The sequence below is a fragment of the Erinaceus europaeus genome, chromosome 2, assembly GCF_950295315.1.
Source record: "Erinaceus europaeus chromosome 2, mEriEur2.1, whole genome shotgun sequence".
NCBI lineage: Eukaryota > Metazoa > Chordata > Mammalia > Eulipotyphla > Erinaceidae > Erinaceus > Erinaceus europaeus.
Genome location: NC_080163.1, coordinates 181,473,409 through 181,497,527, shown reverse-complemented (window position 1 = coordinate 181,497,527; position 24,119 = coordinate 181,473,409). Strand labels below are relative to the sequence as shown.

The following is a 24,119-nucleotide window of genomic DNA, read 5'->3' as shown; positions in this document are numbered from 1 at the left end:
TTCTTTCCATCTGAGTGTTTCTCTTAAATGAACTCTTATTTTCCACAGCTTAAAAATGAGTATAATTTATTTGAAGGGTTAGAAATGATTTACATGAGGACAGGCGGTGGTGCACCTGGTTAAGCACTCACATTATAGTGCACAAGGACAGGTTCAAGCCCTTGGTCCCCACCTGCAGGCAGAAATCTTCACACAAAGGGTGAAGCAGGGCTGTAGGTATTTCCCCCTCTCTTTTCAGTTTCTCTCTGTCTCTATTCAATAATAAATTTAAAAGTTTTTTTTTTAAAAAAAGACTTAGGTTACATGTTACTGTGCTCAAGGACCCAGGTTCGAGCCCCCGGTCTCCGAGGCCAGTAGTGGGGGAAGCTTCACGAGTGGTTATGCAGGGCAGCAGGTGTTTCGCTGTTTCTCTCTCCCTCTCTATTCTCCCCTTTCCCTCCAATTTCTGGCTGTCTCTATCCAATAAATAAATGGAGGTAACAAAAAAAACCTTTAAAAACTAACTTAGATTATTTGTAGAATGAATAGACAATGCAGATTCGCAAACATGGAAATTATCCTTAACTAAGATTTCTTTTTTGAGTTGTTTACTTATGAGAGAGAGGGAGAGAACCAAAGCATCACTCTGGCACATGTCAGGGATTACCTACCACCAAAGGTCTGTATCCCCACCCTCCCACATCCCAAAGATAGCCATCATTGTTCTCCTAAGTCTTAAAGAAATAGTTTGTTTTATTTTATTTTCAAGTTCATGTAAATCAGTTCTCTAGATTCCACATATGAGTGAAATCATGTGGTCTTTCATCTCTTTACTTATTTTGTTATGCATAATCACCTCCAGTTCCATCTTTTTTGTCCCAAAAGAAACAATATCATCTTTTTTTATTATTACTACAGAGTAGATTTCTATGGAATATATAATATATATTACATAACTTCCTTTTTTGTTTGTTTCACAGTGAATTTTAATGAGACTAGAAAGACACTATAACAGTGCTCTTCTTTTTAAAAATTATTTATTTATTTATTCCCTTTTATTGCCCTTGTTTAATTGTTGTAGTTATTGTTATTGATGTCATTGCTGTTAGATAGGACAGAGAGAAATGGAGAGAGGAGGGGAAGAACAGAGAGGGGGGAGAGAAAGACAGACACCTGCAGACCTGCTTCACCACTTGTGAAGTGACTCCCCTGCAAGTGGGGACCTGGGGGCTCAAACCGGGATCCTCACGCCGGTCCTTGTGCTTTGCACCACCTGCCTTAACCTGCTGTGCTACCGCCCGACTCCCAGCAGTCTTCTAAGTAGTATTATTATTATCATTACTGACTTAATAATTGATTTACAAAATTGTAAGATAATAGGGGTAATCAACCACATTAATGTGTTTTAGAATGTCATCTAATGGCTTGTCATTTGTAATACCTGAATGTAGAAACACCATGACTGAACCCATGGACGAACAGGGAGAGAGAGAGCTGAGCAGGACTATCCTTCCTGTTGGAGAAATCTTGCCAAGAGGGGAGACTGTAAAGTTTAAGGTTCAGTTCTTAAAGGGCCAGCAAGATAGCTCACTCGGACAGTACACTGCTTCACCATGTGTGACGCAGGTTTGAGCTCAACCCTCACCACATTTTGAAGGAAACTTTGGAGCTGTGGTGCCTTTTCCTTTTTTCTCTCTCTCTCTCTGCCTCCATTCTGTCTGCAAAAGTTGATGACAGCAATAATACAAATATTTGCCTAGTAGAAACGGTGGATATTGAGGTCTATAAAACTACAACAAACCAGAAACTACAGTGCCAAGAGGGAAAAAAATGTGTTTGGATATTAACATCCATAACATATGTAAACGTATATGAATCTATTTATCTTGCTGCTATGTCTAATATGCCATGACTCTCAATTCTTTCTTTCGCTTTTTTGTTTTTCCCTTTCTAGGATGAAAAATCGTTTTGTGATAAGCCTCCACCTTCCCCAGGTATCTGACTTTGGAATTTCATTATGATTAAAAAAGTTAGGGCTGGCAAAATAGCTTACGTGGGTAGTGTACCAATTTGACATGTGCACATTCCAGATTCTAGCATGACCTTCACCACACCAAAGGAAGCTGCTATTCAGTGGTTGTCTTTCTCTTCTCTTTCTCTCTGTTTCTATGTGAAAAAGGTAGCCTGGAACAGAGAAGCCCCAGAGATGACCCTCCCCTATCCCTCCAGAAGAGAAAGAAAGAAAGAGAGAGAGAGAGAGAGAAAGGGAAGAAAGCTATGAGTCAATGAGATAGCTCTCCTGGAAGAGTATCTGGATTTACTACATTTTCTTTTTTTTTTTAATTCTTTTATATTTATTTATTTTTCCCTTTTGTTGCCCTTGTTTAACATTATTGTGGTTATTGATGTCATCGTTGTTGGATAGGACAGAGAGAAATGGAGAGAGGAGGGGAAGACAGAGGGGGGAGAGAAAAACACCTGATGTGTCTCTCTGGTTGGGGTGATCTCCAGGGGAAAGGTAACAGACTGGTTCTTTCTCGCTCACGACAGGGGTGACACGAAGTAAAAGACACCAGGGAGCTCTTAACGTGTTCAGGACTCAGAACTCGTTTATTAGCAAGGTGGACATGAATTAAATAGAAAAGCAAACGAAGGGAATTATTACTGAAATATGTCAGAAATTACAGGTTTCTTAACAGTCAGCATGCCCCTAAGGTAGGGGGCTGGTATGACAGGAATTGATGAGATACAAGACAGTTACTCTCCATGACGCAAGCAACTTAATTATCCAAAGGTATATGAGAGAAGCACATAGTCCCAACAGACACCTGCAGACCTGCTTCACCGCTTGTGAAGTGACTCCCCTGCAGGTGGATTTACTACATTTTCAACCAAGGTTCAAGCCCTTGGTACACAGCATTGGGGGAAACTTCAGCACTTTGGTGTCTCTCATTTTTTCTATTTTGAAAAATTGGCCTGAAGCAGTACAGTCCCAGGGATGACAAAAAGAAAAAGGAAAGGAGAGGGAAAGGGAAAGAAGGAAAGCAAGCAAGCCTTATTGTTCTCAATAAACAATAGTTCTCATCTAAAGTAAAGATAATTTTCTTTTGTTTTCTATAAAAGTTGCTGCTCTGTCCCATTACTGGAAACAGGAAGAAGTAGCAGTTATTGAACTTCCATCTTTGTTTTAAAAGAGATCGTGGATATTTGTCTCCATGCAGAGGATGTCCTCAGACTGGAGGATGAGGCTGGGGAATGGTGGTCGAAAGACAGTTATTGGGCTATTGGAAAAGTCATGATGCCTCCCCACCACTTCCTTTGCTGCTCAGTGTAGTGAGTGTTGTGAGGGGACCCTTTTCATTTCCACACCTCTGCCCTAAAGCCTTTCTGGCTCTTGGTGGTGGCTTTTAGAATAAACTGGGGGGACAGGGTAGTGGCACACCCTGTAGAATACACACTTTATCATGTGCAAGGACCCAGGTTCAAGTCCCTGAAAAGGGGAAGCGTCACAGCAATGGAGCAATGCTGCAAGTGTCTCTCCTTTCTCTCTCTCTCTCTCCTCTGCCTTTCCCTATTTCTCCCTGTCTCATTTTCTATCAAAAAGAAAAATGGAAGAAGATGGAGAAGAAGAAGCCACCACTCGGAGCAGTTGAGTTGTCATGCAAACACCAAGCCTTAGCAATAAGCTTATGGAAAGAAAATAATATAACATTTGTTTTAAGCCTCCACTGAGAGAGGCTGGGACCTGCCTCAGCTCTTGTGCGTCACTCTTTCTGTCACCTGCAATAGTCCCCTCAAACCTCTCTTCCCCTACAGGTCGTTCTCTGCACAGGGACTGGGTAGAGCAAAGCACAAGGCCTGCTCTGAAGTAACTGTTCACATTGGTTTTTGTGATAAAGTCTCCTGAAATTCCAGTGTAAACTTGTCAGTATTAATTAATATTTACTTATCTCTTTTCCTCCTTCATCTTTTCAGATCTAATGGGTAGGACACGTCAACGATTTATACAAACAGCCAGAGAAAAGTTCCAGAAGCTAATGGAAGAAAATGAGAGTCTAAGCACTGCGAATCGAAACCTTACCCTTGAGCTTAATTTAATAAAACAAGCAATGAAAGAGCAAAAATTAAAACTTAAGAAAATGAGAAATGAAAATGGAATCTTGAAAGAGGCCAAGAAAGCTTCCTCTCAGGAAGGTGGGCCCACCACACAGTTCTTTTATTGAAATAACAAACAGGGCTTCACTCATTTTCTTTTGTATTTTCAAAATTAGTTGGTGGGGTTTTTTGTTGTTGTTGTTATTGTTTATTTGTTTTTTACCAGAGCACTGCTCAGCTCTGATTTATGGTGGTGTGGGGGATTTGAACTTGGGACTTTGGAGCCTTAGGTATGAGAGTCTCTTTGCATAACCATTATGCTATCTATCCAACCCCACCCTTTCTTTTTAAAAACTTTTTATAATCATATTTTTGTTTATTTATTATTATTGAATAAAGATAGAGAGAAATTGAGAAGGGAGGGGGAGATAGAGAGGGAAAGACAGACACCTGCAGCCCTGCTTCACCACTCATGAAGATTTTCCCCTGCAGGTGGGGACCAGGGGTTTGACCCTGGGTCCTTGCACACTGTAATGTGAGCTCTTAGCCAGATGTGCCACCACCTGGCCCTACTTTCTTCTTTTTCTTTCTTTTTTTTTTAATATTTATTTATTTATTCCCTTTTATTGCCCTTGTTGTTTTATTATTATAGTTATTATTGATGTCATTGTTGTTGGATAGGACAGAGAGAAATGGAGAGAGGAAAGGAAGACAGAGAGGGGGAGAGAAAGAAAGATACCTGCAGACCTACTTCACCGCTTGTGAAGCGACTCTCCTGCAGGTGGGAAGCCGGGAGTTCAAACCAGGATCCTTATGCCAGTCCTTGCGCTTTGCACCACTTTTTTTTTTTTTTTTTTAACCAAAGCTCAGCTCTGGCTTATGGTGATGCTTGGAGTTGAACCTCGGAGCTCAGAGCCTCAGGTGTGAAAATAATTTGCATAATCATCATTCAACTGTGTCTCCTCAGCCTTACAAAGTTAGTTTTTTTTCTTTGCCTCCAGAGTTATTGCTGGGGCTCAGTACCTGCACTACGAATCCACTGCTCCTAGAGGTTTTTTTTTTTTCCTTTTGTTGCCCTTGTTGTTTATCGTTGTTGTCATTATTATTATTGTTTCTATTGCTGTCATTGTTGGATAGGACAGAGAGAAATCGAGAGAGATGGGGAAGACAGAGAGGGGGAGAGAAAGATAGACACCTGCAAACCTGTGTCCCCACTTGTGAAGCGACTTCCCTGCAGGTGGGGAGGCGGGAGCTCGAGCCGGGATCCTTAAGCCAGTCCTTGAGCTTTGCACCATGTGAGCTTACCCACTGTACTACCAACTGGCCCCCCCAAAGTTAGTTTTTTATGTTGTAATATTTGTTCTTAGTATTAATATCTGTTCTGTTTAAGGTGATTATTTGTCTGTTTTTGCCTTACCACTCAGCTAACTTTTTGGGAGAGGAAGAGGGAGAGAGGGAGAGACGCAGTAACAGCGAAGCTTCCCCCAGTACTAGTATTCTTATGTGGGGTACTTGACCCTACAAACAGCATATGAAAGTTCCTCTTTCACCACCAACCAGCTAATGACAAAGAGTATATATTCCTTCCTAACTTAGTAGACAACAACAAAAGAAAGGAGTTCCATTTTAGTTTGTATTTTTCTCACTGTTGATGAACTAAAACATTTTCAGGATATCTTTGCAGGCTCTTTATTTTTGAGAAGGTTTCCCAATTTAAACAGACATGTTTTGCTTTTCTTTTCTTTAAAAATATATATACTTTTATTTTTTATTTTTGGATAGAGACAAATTGAGAGGGGAGAAGAAGATAGAGAGGAAGAGAGACAGAGAGACCTCTGCAGCTCTGCTTCACCACTTATGAAGCATTTGGGGAATGGGGGCCTTGAACCTTACGCACTGTAATGTGTGTGATTAACCAGGTACGCCACTGCCTGGCCCATATATTTGGCTTTTCTTTTTGATTTATGGCAACTCTTTACATATAACTCTTATTGATTTATAGAAACTCTTTACATATAACTTTAGCCCTTTCCCTTATATGTAACACTTTCTCAGTTTGCCATAATTCAGTTAAATCAGTAGGATAGCTTTCCATTATGACATATACACTTGATGTCAAGGCTTTTTTAATTCTAAAGTTGAAAAAAAGTACTAATACTTTTCTATGTCTTTATCTACTTAAGTCATACTAATTTTGTGTCTTAACGGCATTGTTATTTTCTTTATATAGGTCCTACATAGTTCTTGTCTTAGAAACATTTGTTTTTAGATACTTTGCATCATGTGTGTTGCTTCTTTCTGGGATCTATTTCTATTATGTTTTTTTAAATATTTATTTATTTATTCCCTTTTGTTGCCCTTGTTTTATTGTTGTAGTTATTGTTGTTGTTGACGTCATTGTTGTTGGATAGGACAGAGAGAAATGGAGAGAGGAGGGGAAGACAGAGGGGAGAGAAAGACAGACACCTACAGACCTGCTTCACCACCTGTGAAGCCAACCCCTTGCAGGTGGGGAGCCAGCGGCTTGAAGCAGGATCTTTACACCCGTCCTTGCGCTTTGCGCCACCTACATTTAACCCACTGTGCTACCGCCGGACTCTCTTCTATTATGTTTTTATTTATTTATTTTTTTCTTTCCTCCAGGGTTATTGCTGGGCTCGGTGCCTGCACCATGAATCCACCGCTCCTGGAGGCCATTTTTTCCCCCTTTTTGTTGCCCTTGTTGTTGCAGCCTCGTTGCGGTTATTATTGCCATTGTTGACGTTGTTTTGTTGTTGGATAGGACAGAGAGAAATGGAGAGAGGAGGGGAAGACAGAGAGAGGGGGAGAGAAAGATAGACACCTGCAGACCTGCTTCACCGCCCATGAAGCGACTCCCCTGCAGGTGGGGAGCCGGGGGCTCGAACCCGGATCCTTACGCCGGTCCCTGCGCTTTGCGCCACATGCGCTTAACCCACTGCGCCACCGCCCGACTCCCTCTATTATGTTTTTAATAGATCGTTAATGGGCTGGTGAGATAGTTCACCTGGGAGGGGCCCTGCCTTGCCATGTGGATAACCCAGGTTTGAGCCATAGCTCCCACAGTACAGGGTGAAGCTTTGATGCTGTTGTCTGTCTATCTGTCTGTCTCTCTCATCCTCTCTCTTTCTGTCTCTCTGAAAAAAAGTCCAGAAAAGTATAATCTTGGTGATGACAAAAAGATAGAGCATTAGATATTATATGAGAAGTTCATTAGTTCTAATAAAATTTTCCATCTATATTCTATATTATTTTTTTAGATTTTTAATATTTACTTATTTATTCCTTTTTGTTGCCCCTGTTTTATTGTTGTAGTTATTATTGTTGTTGTTATTAATGTTGTTGTTGTTGGATAGGACAGAGAGAAATGGAGAGAGAGGGGAAGACAGAGAGAGGGAGAGAAAGAGAGACACCTGCAGACCTGCTTCACCGCCTGTGAAGCGACTCCCCTGCAGGTGGGGAGCCGGGGGCTCGAACCAGGATCCTTGTGCTTCATGCCACCTGCGCTTAACCTGCTGTGCTGCCGCCCAACTCCCTATATCTATATTCCATATTAATGGCTAAGGTACATACTTGTCTATCACCTGGTGATTGGTAATGTATATAAAAATTTCAGTCATCTTGATGTACGTTCTAGTAATATGTTTTACTCATTTTTTTTTCAATAGCTTCTGCACCTGAATTACTTCATCTTAGAAAACAAGCTCAAGAATTGGTGGGTGAAAATGATGAGCTGAAAATAACTGTCCATCGTTTGAATGTTGAACTGAGTAGATATCAAACAAAATTCAGGCATTTATCCCAGAAAGAGGTAATGTCTCCAATTAAAAAATGGCTTTATGGTCTTTTATTTTTCCCCTAACACCAGAGAGAAGCAGAGAGAGAATCAGAGCACTGCTCTGACGCATATGATGCCAGGGATTGAACTCAAGACCTCCTACTCCAGAGTCCAACACTTTTTATCTACTCTGCCATCTGCCAGGTCACAGTCTTCAGATTTTTTAGTCTTTAATACTGAATTGATTTCTAATTCCAAGAGGGTATATTTAGCTCAAAAGGATACATCCAAGACAGTCTTTCTAGGGGTTTTTCTGTTTTGTTTGTATGTTTTTTAAAAATATTTTTATTTATTATTGGATAGGGACAGAGAGATATTGAGAGGGGGAGAGAGAGACAGAGAGACACCTGCAGCCCTGCTCCACCGTTTGTGAAGCATTTCCCCTGCAGGTAGGAAACAGGGGCTTGAACCTGGGTCCTTGCACACTGCAATATGTCTGCAAACCAAGTGTACCACAGCCTGGCCCTGTATTTTTTTTTTTAATTTTTTATCTTTATTTATTGGAGAGAGGCAGCCAGAAATCAAGAGGGAAGAGGGTGGTAGAGAAGAAGAGAGAGAGAGAGATACCTGCATCCCTGCTTCACCACTCACAAAGCTTTCCCCCTACAGATAGGGTCCAGGGACTTGAACCCAGTTCCTTGTGCATAGTAATATGTGCACTTAACCAGGTGCACCACCACCTAGTACCCCTCACTTTTTTTAATTAATAAAAAAAAACATTTCTATTAGTAATTTAGTAGTGGTTTACAGGTTATACAATTACAGATGTAGAGTTTCATACCGTACCTATCTACCACCAAGGTTCTGCCTTCACCATCAATTACTTTTTTCAAATAATTTTATTGGGGAAATAATGATTTAAGGGACAGATGGGTGTATATTCTTTTTTATTTCTTTTAAATATTTAATAGGATAAAGCAGGAGGTTGTTTGATAGAAATTAAAAGAGGAGAGAGAAATAGAAAGGTAGAAAGGGGGGTCAGGTGGTGGTGCAGCCGGTTAAGCACAAGTAGTGCAAAAGCACAAGGACTGGCATAAGGATCCCGGTTCGAGCCCCCGGCTCCCCACCTGCAGGGGAGTCGCTTCACAGGCGGTGAAGCAGGTCTGCAAGTGTCTGTCTTTCTCTCCCTCTCTGTCTTCCCCATCTCTCTCCATTTCTCTCTGTCCTATCCAACAATAACAACATCAGTAACAACAACAACTACAGCAGCAATAAAAACCAACAAGGGCAACAAAAAGGAAAATAAATAATAATAAAAAAATAAACAAAGGTAGAAAGACAGCTGTAGTACTGCTTACTCCCTGCAGGTAGGGATTGGGAGCTTGAACCCGAGTCCTTGCACATTGTAATGTGTGCTCAATTTGGTGTGCCACCACCTGGCCCCTTCACAGGTATAGTTTCTCTTTTTTTTTTATTAAATTTTTTTTCTTTTTATTTATTTATTTATTTATTTTCCCTTTTGTTGCCCTTGTTAACATTGTTGTGGTTATTATTGATGTCATTGTTGTTGGATAGGACAGAGAGAAATGGAGAGAGGAGGGGAAGTCAGAGAGGGGGAGAGAGAGAAAGAAAGACACATGCAGACCTGCATCACCGCCTGTGAAAGCAACTCCCCTGCAGGTGGGGAGCTGGGGCCTCGAACTGGGATCCTTATGCCGGTCCTTGCACTTTGCGCCATGTGCACTTGCTTAATCCGCTGCACCACCGCCGGACTCCCCACAGGTATAATTTCTTGTCTCCCCATGGTACAGATCTGCACACCACTCATACCACCAAGAAGTGGTTCTTCTCCACTGTGCACTAGGTCCCCATGCCTTCTCTACTCTTCCCATCTCCCCCTTCCCCAAAGTTCTCTTCTTTGCTGCAATATACCACACTCAATTCAAGTTTCACCATTCCCCCCACCCCCTTTCTTTTTTTGTTTCTTAATTTTCTTAAGTTGCAACTAGGGCTGACAAGCTGGCTCACCTGGACAGTGTACTTACAGGCTAGAGACTGTACAGCTCTGTGCAAATGCCTCAGTCCTTCCTGATAAGTCCAGGCAGATATGCTCTCTCTCAAACCACTGCAGACTATTTATATATTTTTTTTATTTTCCCTTTTGTTGTCCTTGTCGTTTTTCATTTTGTTGTTGTAGTTATTATTGTCTCGTTGTTATTGATATTGTCCTTGTTAGATAGGACAGAGAGAAATGGAGAGAGGAGGGGAAGACAAAGAAGGGGAGAGAAAGACAGACACCTGAAGACCTGCTTCACCACCTGTGAAGCAACTCCCCTGCAGGTGGGGCGCCGGGGACTCGAACCGGGATCCTTGCCGGTCCTTGCGCTATGTGCTTAACCCGCTGCGCTACCGCCCGACTCCCTGCAGACTATTTTTGCTGGTTCTGGTCTTAAAGCTTTTATAGCAACCTATCCTGCACAGGCTAGACTAAGACTATCAAAGGCTGAAACTTCAGGGGCAGCATAATCTAATTTGTCTTCAATATATCTTTTGTTCTTAGAGTGTAACTATTGAAGGCCTCCCATCAAAAGGGCCTACACCACCCTGGTTGGTAAGTGAAAGTCATTTAATTTGAAGCCCTTATTTTCTGAAACAACACCAACAACTTTATTTATTCTGTTTGCTAAAACAGAGAACGAAATTAAGAGGAAGGGGGAGGGAGTGAGGGGGGGGATACTGAGACACCTGCAACACTGATTCACTACTCATGCAGCTTTCCCCCTGCAGATGGGAATGGGGATTTGAACCTGGGTACTTGTACATGGTAATATATGCATTTAACCAGGTGCACCACCACCTGGTATCTCCCACTTTTTGTTTTGTTTTGCTTTGTTTATACGGGAGTCCTGCCTAGCTCTGGCTTATGGTGGTGTGGGGGACTAAACCTTGGAGCCTCAGGCATGAGAGTCTCTTTGCATAACTGTTACACTGTCTATCCCTGTCCAGCTAAGCTATGTTTGAATAGCTATTAAATGATTTCAGTGGTCCGGGAGGTGGTGCGGTGGTAAAGCTTTGAACTCTCAAGCATGAGGTCCCGAGTTTGATCCCTGGCAGCACATGTGCCAGAGTGATGTCTGGTTCTTTTTCTCTCCTCCTTTCTCAAAAATAAATAAAATCTTTAAAAAAAAACGTTTCAAATTTATGTTTGCTTTTTTTCTCCTTTTCATTCTTTTCCTTTTCTCTTCTCTCCTTTTTTTTTTTCTCCTGAGCAATGCTCAGTGCAGGCGTATTTATAGTGGTGCCAGGGATTAAACCTGAGACCTCAAACATGAAAGTCTTTTGCATAGCTTAAGCTATCTCCCCACTCTAGGTGTGTTTTCTGGCATTGCTGACTGTGTTTACTTGTAAGAAATGCATTCATTCTATTTACTCTGTTATGTTCAGCTGAATATGAAGTACCTGTCACCTTTATTGCTGGCTTATGAAGACAAAATGAAAGAGAAAGATGAGGTCAATGCCACCCTTCAGGTAGGTTGTCTGATGTCTCAGAAAAGACAAGGTTGTTTAGACACAAGGTCATTTCAAGCTTTGAAGTAGTACTAGGGTTTTTGTTTGTTTCCCAGAACACCGGCTTGTAGTGGTGCCAGGGATTAAATGAAGAGAGATGGGGAAGACACCTGCAGACCTGCTTCACCGCCTGTGAAGCGACTCCCCTGCAGGTGGGGAGCCAGGGGCTTGAACTGGGTTCCTTATGCCGGTCCTTGTGCTTCGCGCACATGCGCTTAACCCGCTGTGCTACGGCCGGCTCCCGAGAGTCCAAAGCTTTATCACTGCGCCACCTCCCAGACCACGAGATAAATATATTTTATGTATCTGTTTATTTATGTTATCCGTAAAGCTTTACTATTCCTTTTTTTTTTCTTTATTGGGGGATTAATGTTTTACAGTCGACAGTAAATACAAGTTTGTACATGCATAACATTTCTCAGTTTTCCATATAGCAGTACAACCCCCACTAGGTCCTCTGTCATCATGTTCCAGGATCTAATCTCTCCCCGCTCCCCCAGAGTCTTTTACTTTAGTGCAATACACCAACTCCAGTCCAATTTCTCTTTAGTGTTTTCCCTTCTGATCTTGTTTTTCAACTTCTGCCTGTGAGTGAGATCATCCCATATTCATCCCTCTGTTTCTGACTTACTTCACTTAACATGATTTCTTTAAGCTTCATCCAGGATGGGCTGAAAATGGTGAAATCACCATTTTTATTTTTTTATTACAATTTTTTTATTGTTGTAGTTATTGTTATTGATGCCGTCATTGTTAGGACAGAGAGAAATGAAGAGAGGAGGGGAAGAGAAAGATATACACTTGCAGACCAGCTTCACCACTTGTGAAGCATTCCCCCAACACCTGCAGGTGGGGAGCTGGGGCCTTGAACCCGGATCCTTATGTGGGTCCTTGTGCTTTGTACTATGTGCACTTAACCGGGTATGCCACCGCCTGCCCTCCCTCTTTTTCATTTCCTTACTTCACTAAATATAATCACCTCTAGTTCCTTCCATTTTGTCCTGAAAAATACAATATCACCTTTTAATTACAGAGTTTGATTGCACAGTTTAATTCTATTGAACATATGCCCCATATTTCATTATCTAGTCATGCACCAATGGGCATTGAGGCTGCTTCCAATTTGTAGCTGTTGTGAGTAATGCATTTATGAACATAGGTGTGCATATGTCCCTTTGAATTAGTATTTTCATGATGGGGAAGATAGCACGATGTTTATGCAAGGTTCTGAAGTCCCAGGTTCAATCCCCAGCATCACCATAAGCCAGAGCTGTACAGTGTTCTAGTATTTAAAAAAAATAGTATTTTTATGTCCTTTGACTATGTGCCTAGCAGTGGGATTGATGGATTATAAGGGATTTCCATTTTTATTTATTTGAGGACTTGTCATACTGTTTTCCACAGGAACTGGACCAGTTAACATTTGCACCAACTTTATATCAGAGTTCTTTTTTTTTCTATATTTATTTTATTTATTTATTCCCTTCTGTTGCCCTTGTTGTTTTATTGTTGTTGTTGTTGGATAGGACAGAGAGAAATGGAGAGAGGAGGGGAAGACAGAGAGGAGGAGAGAAAGAGAGACACCTGCAGACCTGCTTCACCGCCTGTGAAGCGACTCCCCTGCAGGTGGGGAGCCGAGGTTCGAACCGGGATCCTTATGCCGGTCCTTGTGCTTTGCGCCACCTGCGCTTAACCCGCTGCGCTACAGCCCGACTCCCCTGAAATTTTATCTTTTTATCCCCTGAAATTTTGAGAGAGGAGTGAGAGCGAGATGGAGAGAGAGAGAGAGAGCAAGAGAGAGGGGAGTGTAGTTTGGCAGCTCTCGAAAAAAGCTGTTGAATCACAAGTTGAATATTTGAAGCCTAGGGTTCTTTGTCTCTCGTCATTGACATCAGGGCTGTCTTCTGGGTTTTCTCACTGGACTGTGAGCTTCTTGAGGGCAGGCACTCAGTGCCAAATCTAAGAACTTAGTGTGTGTTATCTTTGTGACACTTTCCCAAAAAGCTGTTCACAAGTGATGCCTGCAGTACGTTGCTCGCCATCCAGGTTTGAATCCCCGCACATCAGAGGTGCTATGGCACTGCTATGGTGACCACTCCACCACCCCCCTCCTTTGTCTGAACTGAAAATGAGGAATTAACTGCTAAGATTTTATTTCAGCCACAGAAACAGCTCCAGAACTGAGAAATAAAGATGTAGGTGTAGTGTGTGTTACAATTTGCATTTTTTTTTCCTCCAGAGTTATTGCTGGGCTCGGTGCCTGCACCATGAATCCATCACTCCTGGAGGCCATATTTTCCCCCTTTTGTTGCCCTTGTTGTTGTAGCCTCGTTGTGGTTATTATTATTGCCATTGTTGATGTTGTTCATTGTTGGATAGGACAGAGAGAAATGGAGAGAGGAGGGGAAGACAGAGAGGGGGAAAGAAAGACAGACACCTGCAGACCTGCTTCACCGCCTGTGAAGTGACTCCCCTGCAGGTGGGGAGCCAGGGGCTTGAACTGGGATCCTTCGGCCGGTCCTTGCACTTTGCGCCACATGCCCTTAACCCACTGTACCACCGCCCGACCCCCACAATTTGCATTTTTATTCCAGGAGGAGATGAGATCGTTTAGGATCCGAGTCCAAGAAGTGGTGAAAGAAAATGAAGAATTGCACCAAGAGTTGAATAAGAACAGACCTGTCACCAGTGAGGAATGGCAAGTGGTGTTGTGCTTCCGGTATTTTAGTGACAACAGATAATTGAGTGTCATGCACATGAGAGTTTATTGTTGTTAATCAATTTGTATATATTTAAAGATTCACATTTCTCTCTTTTTTTGCACACTGGGACTTTATGTCTACTATGATTCTACCACCCCTTGTGGGCTCTTTTTTTTAAATATATTTTTATTTTATTTTATTATAGTGAGAGAGAGAGACATACACAGAGGGACAGCAGAGCACTGCTCAGCTCTGGCTTCTGGTGGTGCTGGGGATTGAACCTGGGACCTCAGAGTTTCTGGCATGAAGGTCTTTTGCATAATCATTTTGCTGTCTCTCCAGCACAGACTCTTTATCTTTTTAAGAAAGAGGGAAGAGAGGAGCCAGGCAGTGGCGCATCTGTTTAAGTGCTCATATTACAGTGCACAAGGACCCAGGTTCAAACCCCTGGGAAAGCTTCATGAATGGTGAACAAGGCTACAGGTGTCTCTCTGTCTCTCTCCCTCTCTACCTCCCCCTCCTCTCTCAGTTTCTGTCTCTATCCAATAAGAAATACATTTTAAAAAGAAAACATTGGGGGTTAAGCGCACGTGGCACAAAGCGCAGGGACCAGCATGATGATCCCAGTTCAAGCCCCTGGCTCCCCCCCCCTGCAGGGGGGTCACTTCACAGGCGATGAAGCAGGTCTGCAGGTGTCTATCTTTCTCTCCTCCTCTGTGTCTTCCCCTCCTCTCTCCATTTCTCTGTCCTATCCAACAACGAACGACATCAACAACAACAATAATAATAACCACAACGAGACTACAACAACAAGGGCAACAAAAGGAGGAAAAATGGCCTCCAGGAGCAGTGGATTTGTGATGCAGGCACCGAGCCCCAGCAATAACCCTGGAGGCAAAAAAAAAAAAAAAAGAAAGCATTTAAAAAAGAGGAAGAGAGAGATAGATATAGCAAAAAAGAGAGTCACCATGGCACCTATAGTACACGGTACTCCCACATGCTACCAGGAACTTGAAGCTGAGTTCTAGCACATGGTAAAGTGTATGCTCTAGCAGCTGACCTGGCTCCTGAAGTTTTGCTTTTCAAGCAGTTACTCAAACCATCTGCAGTTCACACTGTTATCACTACCCTGTCTTCTTGTGTAATCCAAAAGACAAGGTTTGCTGTCATCATTCTTCTGTGTTAATATGTGTTTAAGCTGTCCCTCCTGTGTACCACATCAGTTCCTTTCTTCTGTGCTTTGGGATGTTTATTAGAAAGGTAGGAGGAGGGAGTCAGGCAGTAGCGCAGCAGGTTAAGCGCATGTGGCGCAAAAGTGCAAGGACCGGCGTAAGGATCCGGTTTGAGCCTCTGGCTCCCCACCTGCAGGGGAGTCGCTTCACAGGTGGTGAAGCAGGTCTGCAGGTATCTATCTTTCTCTCCCCCTCGGTCTTCCCCTTCTCTCTCCATTTCTCTCTGTCCTAACAATGATGACATCGATAACAACAACTACAACAATTTTTTAAAAAGGGCAAAAAAAGAGAAAATAAATAAATAAAATTAAAAAAGAGAAAAAGAAAAGTAGGGAGAGAAAGATAAAGAACCAGACATCACTCTGGTACATGTGCTGCTGGGGGTCGAACTCAGGACCTCATGCTTGAGAGTCTAATGCTTTATCCACTGTGCCACCTCCCGGACCACAGAAATATTTTAATTATTTTATTTTAACTAGAAAGATACAGAGGGAAACCAGAGCACTGCTCGGTGTAGTTTATGATGGTGCTGGGGACTGAACCTAAGACCTCAGAGCCTCTGGCATGAAAATCTTTTTGCAGAACCATTATGTGGTGTGTAATTTTATTAATTCATTTGTAGGCATCAGCTCCAGACTCAAGCAGAACTGGTGTTAGAGGAAAACAAGCTGTTGATAGAGCAGTTGGAGATTCAGCAAAAAAAAGCCAAGCAAGCCCAGCAGCGGCGGCTACAGGAAGGTGAGAGTGTGTGTGTGTGTGTTAATGTTTTATTTATTTTATCTTAATATGAAAGAGAGAGATACAAAGAAAGAGCCTCAAGCACTACTCAGCTCTGGCATATGATGGTGCTGGAGATTGAGCCTGGAGCCTCAGTGCCTGGTGAACCTGGAACCTCAGTGCCTGAAGAACCTGGAACCTCAGTGTCTGATGAACCTGGAACCTCAGTGCCTGATGAACCTGGAACCTCAGTGCCTGATGAACCTGGAACCTCAGTGCCTGAAGAACCTGGAACCTCAGTGCTTGATGAACCTGGACCCTCAGTGCCTGAAGAACCTGGAACCTCAGAGCCTGATGATCCTGGAACCTCAGTGCCTGAAGAACCTGGAACCTCAGTGCCTGATGATCCTGGAACCTCAGTACCTGATGATCCTGGAACCTCAGTGCCTGAAGAACCTGGAACCTCAGTGCCTGATGATCCTGGAACCTCAATGCCTGATGATCCTGGAACCTCAGTGCCTGAAGAACCTGGAACCTAAGTGCCTGAAGAACCTGGAACCTCAGTGCCTGATGATCCTGGAACCTCAGTGCCTGATGATCCTGGAACCTCAGTGCCTGAAGAACCTGGAACCTCAGTGCCTGAAGAACCTGGAACCTCAGTGCCTGATGATCCTGGAACCTCAGTACCTGATGAACCTGGAACCTCAGTGCCTGATGATCCTGGAACCTCAGTGCCTGATGATCCTGGAACCTCAGTGCCTGAAGAACCTGGAACCTCAGTGCCTGAAGAACCTGGAACCTCAGTGCCTGATGATCCTGGAACCTCAGTGCCTGATGATCCTGGAACCTCAGTGCCTGAAGAACCTGGAACCTCAGTGCCTGAAGAACCTGGAACCTCAGTGCCTGATGATCCTGGAACCTCAGTGCCTGATGATCCTGGAACCTCAGTGCCTGAATCCTGGAACCTCAGTGCCTGAAGAACCTGGAACCTCAGTGCCTGAAGAACCTGGAACCTCAGTGCCTGATGATCCTGGAACCTCAGTGCCTGATGATCCTGGAACCTCAGTGCCTGAAGAACCTGGAACCTCAGTGCCTGAAGAACCTGGAACCTCAGTGCCTGATGATCCTGGAACCTCAGTGCCTGATGATCCTGGAACCTCAGTGCCTGAAGAACCTGGAACCTCAGTGCCTGATGATCCTGGAACCTCAGTGCCTGATGATCCTGGAACCTCAGTGCCTGATGATCCTGGAACCTCAGTGCCTGAAGAACCTGGAACCTCAGTGCCTGAAGAACCTGGAACCTCAGTGCCTGATGATCCTGGAACCTCAGTGCCTGATGATCCTGGAACCTCAGTGCCTGAAGAACCTGGAACCTCAGTGCCTGATGATCCTGGAACCTCAGTGCCTGAAGAACCTGGAACCTAAGTGCCTGAAGAACCTGGAACCTCAGTGCCTGATGATCCTGGAACCTCAGTGCCTGATGATCCTGGAACCTCAGTGCCTGAAGAACCTGGAACCTCAGTGCCTGAAGAACCTGGAACCTCAGTGCCTGATGATCCTGGAACCTCAGTGCCTGATGATCCTGGAACCTCAGTGCCTGAAGAACCTGGAACCTCAGTGCCTGAAGAACCTGGAACCTCAGTGCCTGATGATCCTGGAACCTCAGTGCCTGATGAACCTGGAACCTCAGTGCCTGATGATCCTGGAACCTCAGTGCCTGATGATCCTGGAACCTCAGTGCCTGATGATCCTGGAACCTCAGTGCCTGATGATCCTGGAACCTCAGTGCCTGATGATCCTGGAACCTCAGTGCCTGAAGAACCTGGAACCTCAGTGCCTGAAGAACCTGGAACCTCAGTGCCTGAAGAACCTGGAACCTCAGTGCCTGAAGAACCTGGAACCTCAGTGCCTGATGATCCTGGAACCTCAGTGCCTGAAGAACCTGCAACCTCAGTGCCTGAAGAACCTGGAACCTCAGTGCCTGATGATCCTGGAACCTCAGTGCCTGATGATCCTGGAACCTCAGTGCCTGAAGAACCTGGAACCTCAGTGCCTGAAGAACCTGGAACCTCAGTGCCTGAAGAACCTGGAACCTCAGTGCCTGATGATCCTGGAACCTCAGTGCCTGAAGAACCTGGAACCTCAGTGCCTGAAGAACCTGGAACCTCAGTGCCTGAAGAACCTGGAACCTCAGTGCCTGATGATCCTGGAACCTCAGTGCCTGATGATCCTGGAACCTCAGTGCCTGAAGAACCTGGAACCTCAGTGCCTGAAGAACCTGGAACCTCAGTGCCTGATGATCCTGGAACCTCAGTGCCTGATGATCCTGGAACCTCAGTGCCTGATGATCCTGGAACCTCAGTGCCTGATGAACCTGGAACCTCAGTGCCTGATGATCCTGGAACCTCAGTGCCTGATGATCCTGGAACCTCAGTGCCTGATGATCCTGGAACCTCAGTGCCTGATGATCCTGGAACCTCAGTGCCTGATGATCCTGGAACCTCAGTGCCTGATGATCCTGGAACCTCAGTGCCTGAAGAACCTGGAACCTCAGTGCCTGAAGAACCTGGAACCTCAGTGCCTGAAGAACCTGGAACCTCAGTGCCTGAAGAACCTGGAACCTCAGTGCCTGAAGAACCTGGAACCTCAGTGCCTGATGATCCTGGAACCTCAGTGCCTGATGATCCTGGAACCTCAGTGCCTGAAGAACCTGGAACCTCAGTGCCTGAAGAACCTGGAACCTCAGTGCCTGATGATCCTGGAACCTCAGTGCCTGATGATCCTGGAACCTCAGTGCCTGAAGAACCTGGAACCTCAGTGCCTGATGATCCTGGAACCTCAGTGCCTGATGATCCTGGAACCTCAGTGCCTGATGATCCTGGAACCTCAGTGCCTGATGATCCTGGAACCTCAGTGCCTGAAGAACCTGGAACCTCAGTGCCTGAAGAACCTGGAACCTCAGTGCCTGATGATCCTGGAACCTCAGTGCCTGATGATCCTGGAACCTCAGTGCCTGATGATCCTGGAACCTCAGTGCCTTGATGATCCTAGAACCTCAGTGCCTGATGATCCTGGAACCTCAGTGCCTGATGATCCTGGAACCTCAGTGCCTGATGATCCTGGAACCTCAGTGCCTGATGATCCTAGAACCTCAGTGCCTGAAGAACCTGGAACCTCAGTTCCTGATGATCCTAGAACCTCAGTGCCTCAGGCATGAAAGTCTTCTGTATAACCATTATGCTGTTTCTTTGGCCACTGTGTATTTTAGAATCCATTCGTTCTTGAAATGCCACTGTGTGCATTACAACATGTCCAGCTTTTTCCCCACAGTGGTCATTGTTTGCTTTCTTTCTTTCTTTCTTTCTTTCTTTCTTTCTTTCTTTCTTTCTTTCTTTCTTTCTTTCTTCCTTAAGTATGGAATGCTTCATGAATTTGTATGCCATCCTTGCGCAGGGGCCATGCTAATCTCTGTATGGTTCCAGTTTTAGTCTATGTGCTGCCAAAGCGAGCTCATCATTGCTTTCTCACTCCAGTAGTCTCTTTTTAGTAACCCTTTATGTTTTGCAGATCGATTGTAGATGACAGAGTTGGGTTTAGGGGGTGTATAAGTGTGTGTATGGGGCGGGGGAGACGAATCCTTGAAATGACACCAGGCCCTGTTCCCAAATAACTGCGTGCCGGAGTTGGAATCACTGAATGCTCAGCAGTCTGTGCTCTTGCCCTTTCTTCAAAATACTGAGTGCCTTGGGGTTAAGTCTGGCAGAATAGGCCAGGTAGTGGCTCACCTGTTAAGAGTGCACATGTTACCATGTGTTGAGGACCTGGGTTCAAGTCCCAACCCTCAACTGCAGAAGGGAAGCTCCACAAACAGTGGAGCTCTGCTGCAGGTGTTTCTATTTCTCTTTCCCTATTTCTCTCTGTCTCTCCCCCTCTATATAGAAAGTTGGCTGCTGGAAATAATGGATTTGTGCAAGTGCCACACCCCAGCCATAACTTTGGTGGCAAAAAAAATTAATGAATAAAATAAAAAGTCAATAGGGTAGGGGTTGGGTGGTGGTACATCTGGTAAAGCACACCCGTTATCATGCTTGAGAACTGTCATGCTCAAGCCCCTCGCTTCCACCTGCAGGGGGAAACCATGAGACAACGGAGCAGACTGCAGGTGCCCTCTTTCTCTCTCTCACACTCTCTCTTCTTCCTTCACCTTATTTATCTCTGTCTCAATCATAAAACAAAAGTTGAATCAAAGTAAGTAAATCCAGGCTAAGCAGTGGTGCACCCAGCTGAGCACACGTTACCCTGCGCAGGGACCTGGCTTCAGCCCCCACATCCAACCCAGTGCCCACCTGCATCAGGGAAGAAGTTTCACAAGCGGTGAAATAGGTCTGCAAATGTCTCATTCTCTCAACCTCTCAATTTCTTTTTGTCTCTATACAAAAAATAAGGAAGAGGTTCAGGCGGTAGCACTGTGGCTTAAGCGCACGTGGCGCAAAGTGCAAGGACCAGCGTAAGGATCCCGGTTCAAGCCACTTTTTTCATTCAGATAGAGACAGAGAACTCTTTTTTTTTATTATTATTTTTGCCTCCAGGGTTATTGCTGGGGATTGGTGCCCACACCATGAATGCACTGCTCCTGGAGGCCATCTTTTTTCCATTGTTGTTGGTGTTGCTGTTATTATTGCTTTTGCTGCTATTGTTGTTGTTAGATGAGACAGAGAGAAATGGAGAGAGGAGGGGAAGACAGAGAGGGGAAAAGAAATAAAGACACCTGCAAACCTGCTTCACCACTTGTGAAGTGAACCCCCCGCAGGTGGGGAGCCAGGGGTTCAGACCGGGATCTTTGTGCTGGTCTTTGCACTTCGCACTATATGCACTTAACCTGGTGCTTGAAAAACCCTCAGGTTTTTCTTTTTCTTTTCTTTTCTTTCCTTTCCTTTTCTTTCCTTTCCTTTCCTTTTCTTTCTTTCTTTCTTTCTTCCTTTCTTTCTTTCTTTCTTTCTTTCACCAGAGCACTACTCAACTCTGGCTTATGGTGGTGCAGGGAATTGAACCTGGGACTTTGGAACCTCAGGCATGAGAGTCTGTTTGCATAACCATTATGCTGTCTCCCCCTATAAGACAGAGAACTCTATAGCACTGAAGCTTCCTCCATTGCCATAACCTCTTCCATGTGGTGCCTGGCTTGTGCAGTCATCCCACTGAGCTTTCACTCTAGCTCCCAAAAGTTGTTTTTGTTTGTTTAGCTTAGCTGAGGCCTCCTACATACACAGCTTTACTGTTCCAGGTAGCTATTTTATTCTAAAAAAAAAAAAAAAAAAAAGCTCAGGAGGCTGGTTGGTGGCACTTCTGGTTGAGTGCACCTATTACAATGTGCAAGGTCCTAAGTTCAAGTCCCTGATCCCCATCTATAGGGGGAAAGCCTTACGAGCGGTTAAGCGGGGCTGCAGGTGTCTGTCTCTCTTCTCTCTATCACCCCTTCCCTCTCGATTTATGGCTGTCTCTATCAGTAAATAAAAATGAAAGAAAAGGAAGGAAGGAAGGAATCATATAGTTAAAAAAAGAAAAAACAGGGAGTCGGGCGGTGGCGCAGTGGGTTAAGCGCACGTGGCGCAAAGCGCAGGGACCGGCATAAGGATCCCGGTTCGAGCCCCCGGCTCCCCACCTGCAGGGGAGTCGCTTCACAGGCGGTGAAGCAGGTCTGCAGGTGTCTATCTTTCTCTCCCCTCTCTCTCTGTCTTCCCCATCTCTCTCCATTTCTCTCTGTCCTATCCAACAACAAAGCAATGTCAACAATGGCAATAATAACCGCAACGAGGCTGCAACAACTAGGGCAACAAAAAGGGGGAAAATGGCCTCCAGGAGCGGTGGATTCATGGTGCAGGCACCGAGCCCAGCAATAACCCTGGAGGAAAAAAAAAAATAAAAAGAAAAAAAAGAAAAAAAAAAAAAAACAACCACCACAACTCTGGAGCCTGGAGCTTCCCTCATTGTCACAGCATTTCTCCTGTCGTGCTGGGGTTCAGACCTGGGTTGCATCATGACAAAGCACTTGCCCTACATCTCCCCAGCCTTGTCTCAAAAAAAAAAAATCTTTTTTTTTTAAATTTTAACCAAAGCACTGCTCAGCTCCAACTTATAGTGATGCTGGGGGTTGCACCTGAGACCTCAGAACCTCTAGCATGAAAGTCTTTTTGCATAACCATTATGCTGTGCCCACAGCCCTCCAAAAGAATTTCAGACAATCATTTTTCTAAGCTGGCCCTCAGTATTACCTAGCATTTAAGCACTGTGGTGGTTTGTTTATTAAGTCATCTGTACCAAGTCTCTATCCATCTCTTTTTGTTCTCAGTTTCTAAACTGACTAAACAGCTAATGCTTCTGGAGACAAAAACTCAGAGCCAAGAAAAGGAGCTGAGTGAGAAGAAGGAGCAGCTGGAGACTTTACAGACCCAGTGCCAGGAACTGAAGACACAGTTAGATGGCAAAATCGCACTGAACGTTCACACTTCAATTGTAAATGAATTAAAGAGGTACGGGTTTGAGCTCCCTTTCAAGGATGAACCGTCACCATGCAAGCTGCAGTAGGCAGAGTAGAGAAAGGGTGTTCTCCCCAAACCTCCCCCCCTTTTGGAATCACTTAGTCCCAGCAGTGCAGGTGTCTGGGCCTGAGCCTGGGAAAGTGGATTGTGACTGTCCTTAGGGGCTGCAGCTGCACTTAGTGTGCACCTGCTCCCTGCCACCATTCCTGGCTCACTGGGCTTGTACTCAGAGACACTTTGAAGTAGTAGGTCTATGTATCCAGTAACAGGAAAGTGGTTAAATATAAAGATGCATAGACACCATGGAACACAACGTAACCATTTCACATGTATCAAGCAAAATTCTTTTTTTTTAATATTTATTTATGTATTCCCTTTTGTTGCCCTTGATGTTTTATTGTTGTAGTTATTGATGTCATTGTTGTTGGATAGGACAGAGAGAAATGGAGAGAGGAGGGGAAGACAGAGAGAGGGAAAGAAAGACAGACACCTGCAGACCTGCTTCTCCGCCTGTGTAGCGACTCCCCTGCAGGTGGGAAGCCTGGGGCTCAAACCGTCCTTGCGCTTTGCACCATGTGCGCTTAACCCACTATGTTACCACCCGACTCCCTCTTTTTATTTTTTTAAGTTTTTTATTTTTTAGTAGAGCACTGCTCAACTCTGGTTTATGGTGTTGCAGGGGATTGAACCTGCAACTTGGAGCCCTAGGCATGAGAGTCTCTTTGCATAACCATTATGTTATCTACCCCCACCCTATTTTTATTTTTTTTCTATTGCCACCAGTGTTATTGCTGGAGCTCAGTGCCAACACTGCTAATCCACTACTCCCAGTGGCCTTTTTCCCTTTTTTATTATTATTTTTTTTAATTTGATAGAACAGAGAGAAACTGAGAGGGGAAAGAGAGATAGGGAGAGTGGAAGAGAGATACCTGCAGACCTGCTTCACTGTTCACAAAACTTCGGGTTTGGAGTGGGGACTCAAAACCCCAGTCCTCATGCATGATAATGTATTTGCTCAACTGGGTGTACCACTGCCTGCCCCCTCTCTTTAAGATAGATGGAGACAGGGAGAAAGAGAAGGAGAAATATCATAACACTGGTCTACCACTCCTGAAACTTTTCCTATGCAGGTGCTTGAACCCAGGTCCCTGTGTTTAGCAAAGTATGTGCCCTACCAGTGAGCTATCACCCACCAGTACCACCCCCTATATACATATGTATATGTATATATTTTTCTTTTTTCTTTTCTTCCCTATCAGAGCACTGCTTAGCTTTGGCTTATGGTGATGCAGGAAATTGAACCTGGGACTTGGGAGTCTCAGGCTTGGGGCTGTCTTTGCATAACCTATATGCTATCTCTGCTGCTTCTTCCCCCATATATATAATTTAAGGTTTTATTTATTTATGAGAAAGATGTGTGCACTTAATCAGGTGTGCCACCACCTGGCCCCTTTCCCTCCCCTTCTGTTTTTGCTGTTTTGTGTGGTGCACT

The 24,119-nt window shown here is 44.3% G+C and overlaps 1 protein-coding gene and 1 non-coding gene across 5 annotated transcripts in view; one reads left to right on the top strand and one right to left on the bottom strand.

Moving 5' to 3' along the window:
• The window catches only part of CEP89 (centrosomal protein 89), a 67,811-nt gene that overhangs the window by 26,460 nt on the left and 17,232 nt on the right, over positions 1–24,119 (top strand). For 2 of the 4 annotated variants that reach the window (XM_060185673.1, XM_060185671.1), the window contains exons 7-14: positions 1,934–1,973; positions 3,955–4,173; positions 7,761–7,903; positions 10,431–10,481; positions 11,315–11,398; positions 14,032–14,135; positions 15,994–16,109; positions 22,438–22,618. In XM_060185673.1, the coding sequence (XP_060041656.1) occupies positions 1,934–1,973; positions 3,955–4,173; positions 7,761–7,903; positions 10,431–10,481; positions 11,315–11,398; positions 14,032–14,135; positions 15,994–16,109; positions 22,438–22,618 (938 nt within the window). Of the gene's footprint in view, positions 1–1,933; positions 1,974–3,954; positions 4,174–7,760; positions 7,904–10,430; positions 10,482–11,314; positions 11,399–14,031; positions 14,143–15,993; positions 16,110–22,437; positions 22,619–24,119 lie in introns of all 4 variants that reach the window. The other 2 variants (XM_060185672.1, XM_060185674.1) reach the window with 2 other exon arrangements.
• LOC132537277 (U6 spliceosomal RNA) lies at positions 19,497–19,600 on the bottom strand. Its single transcript, XR_009548736.1, has one exon. It is a non-coding gene; the product is annotated as a U6 spliceosomal RNA (small nuclear RNA).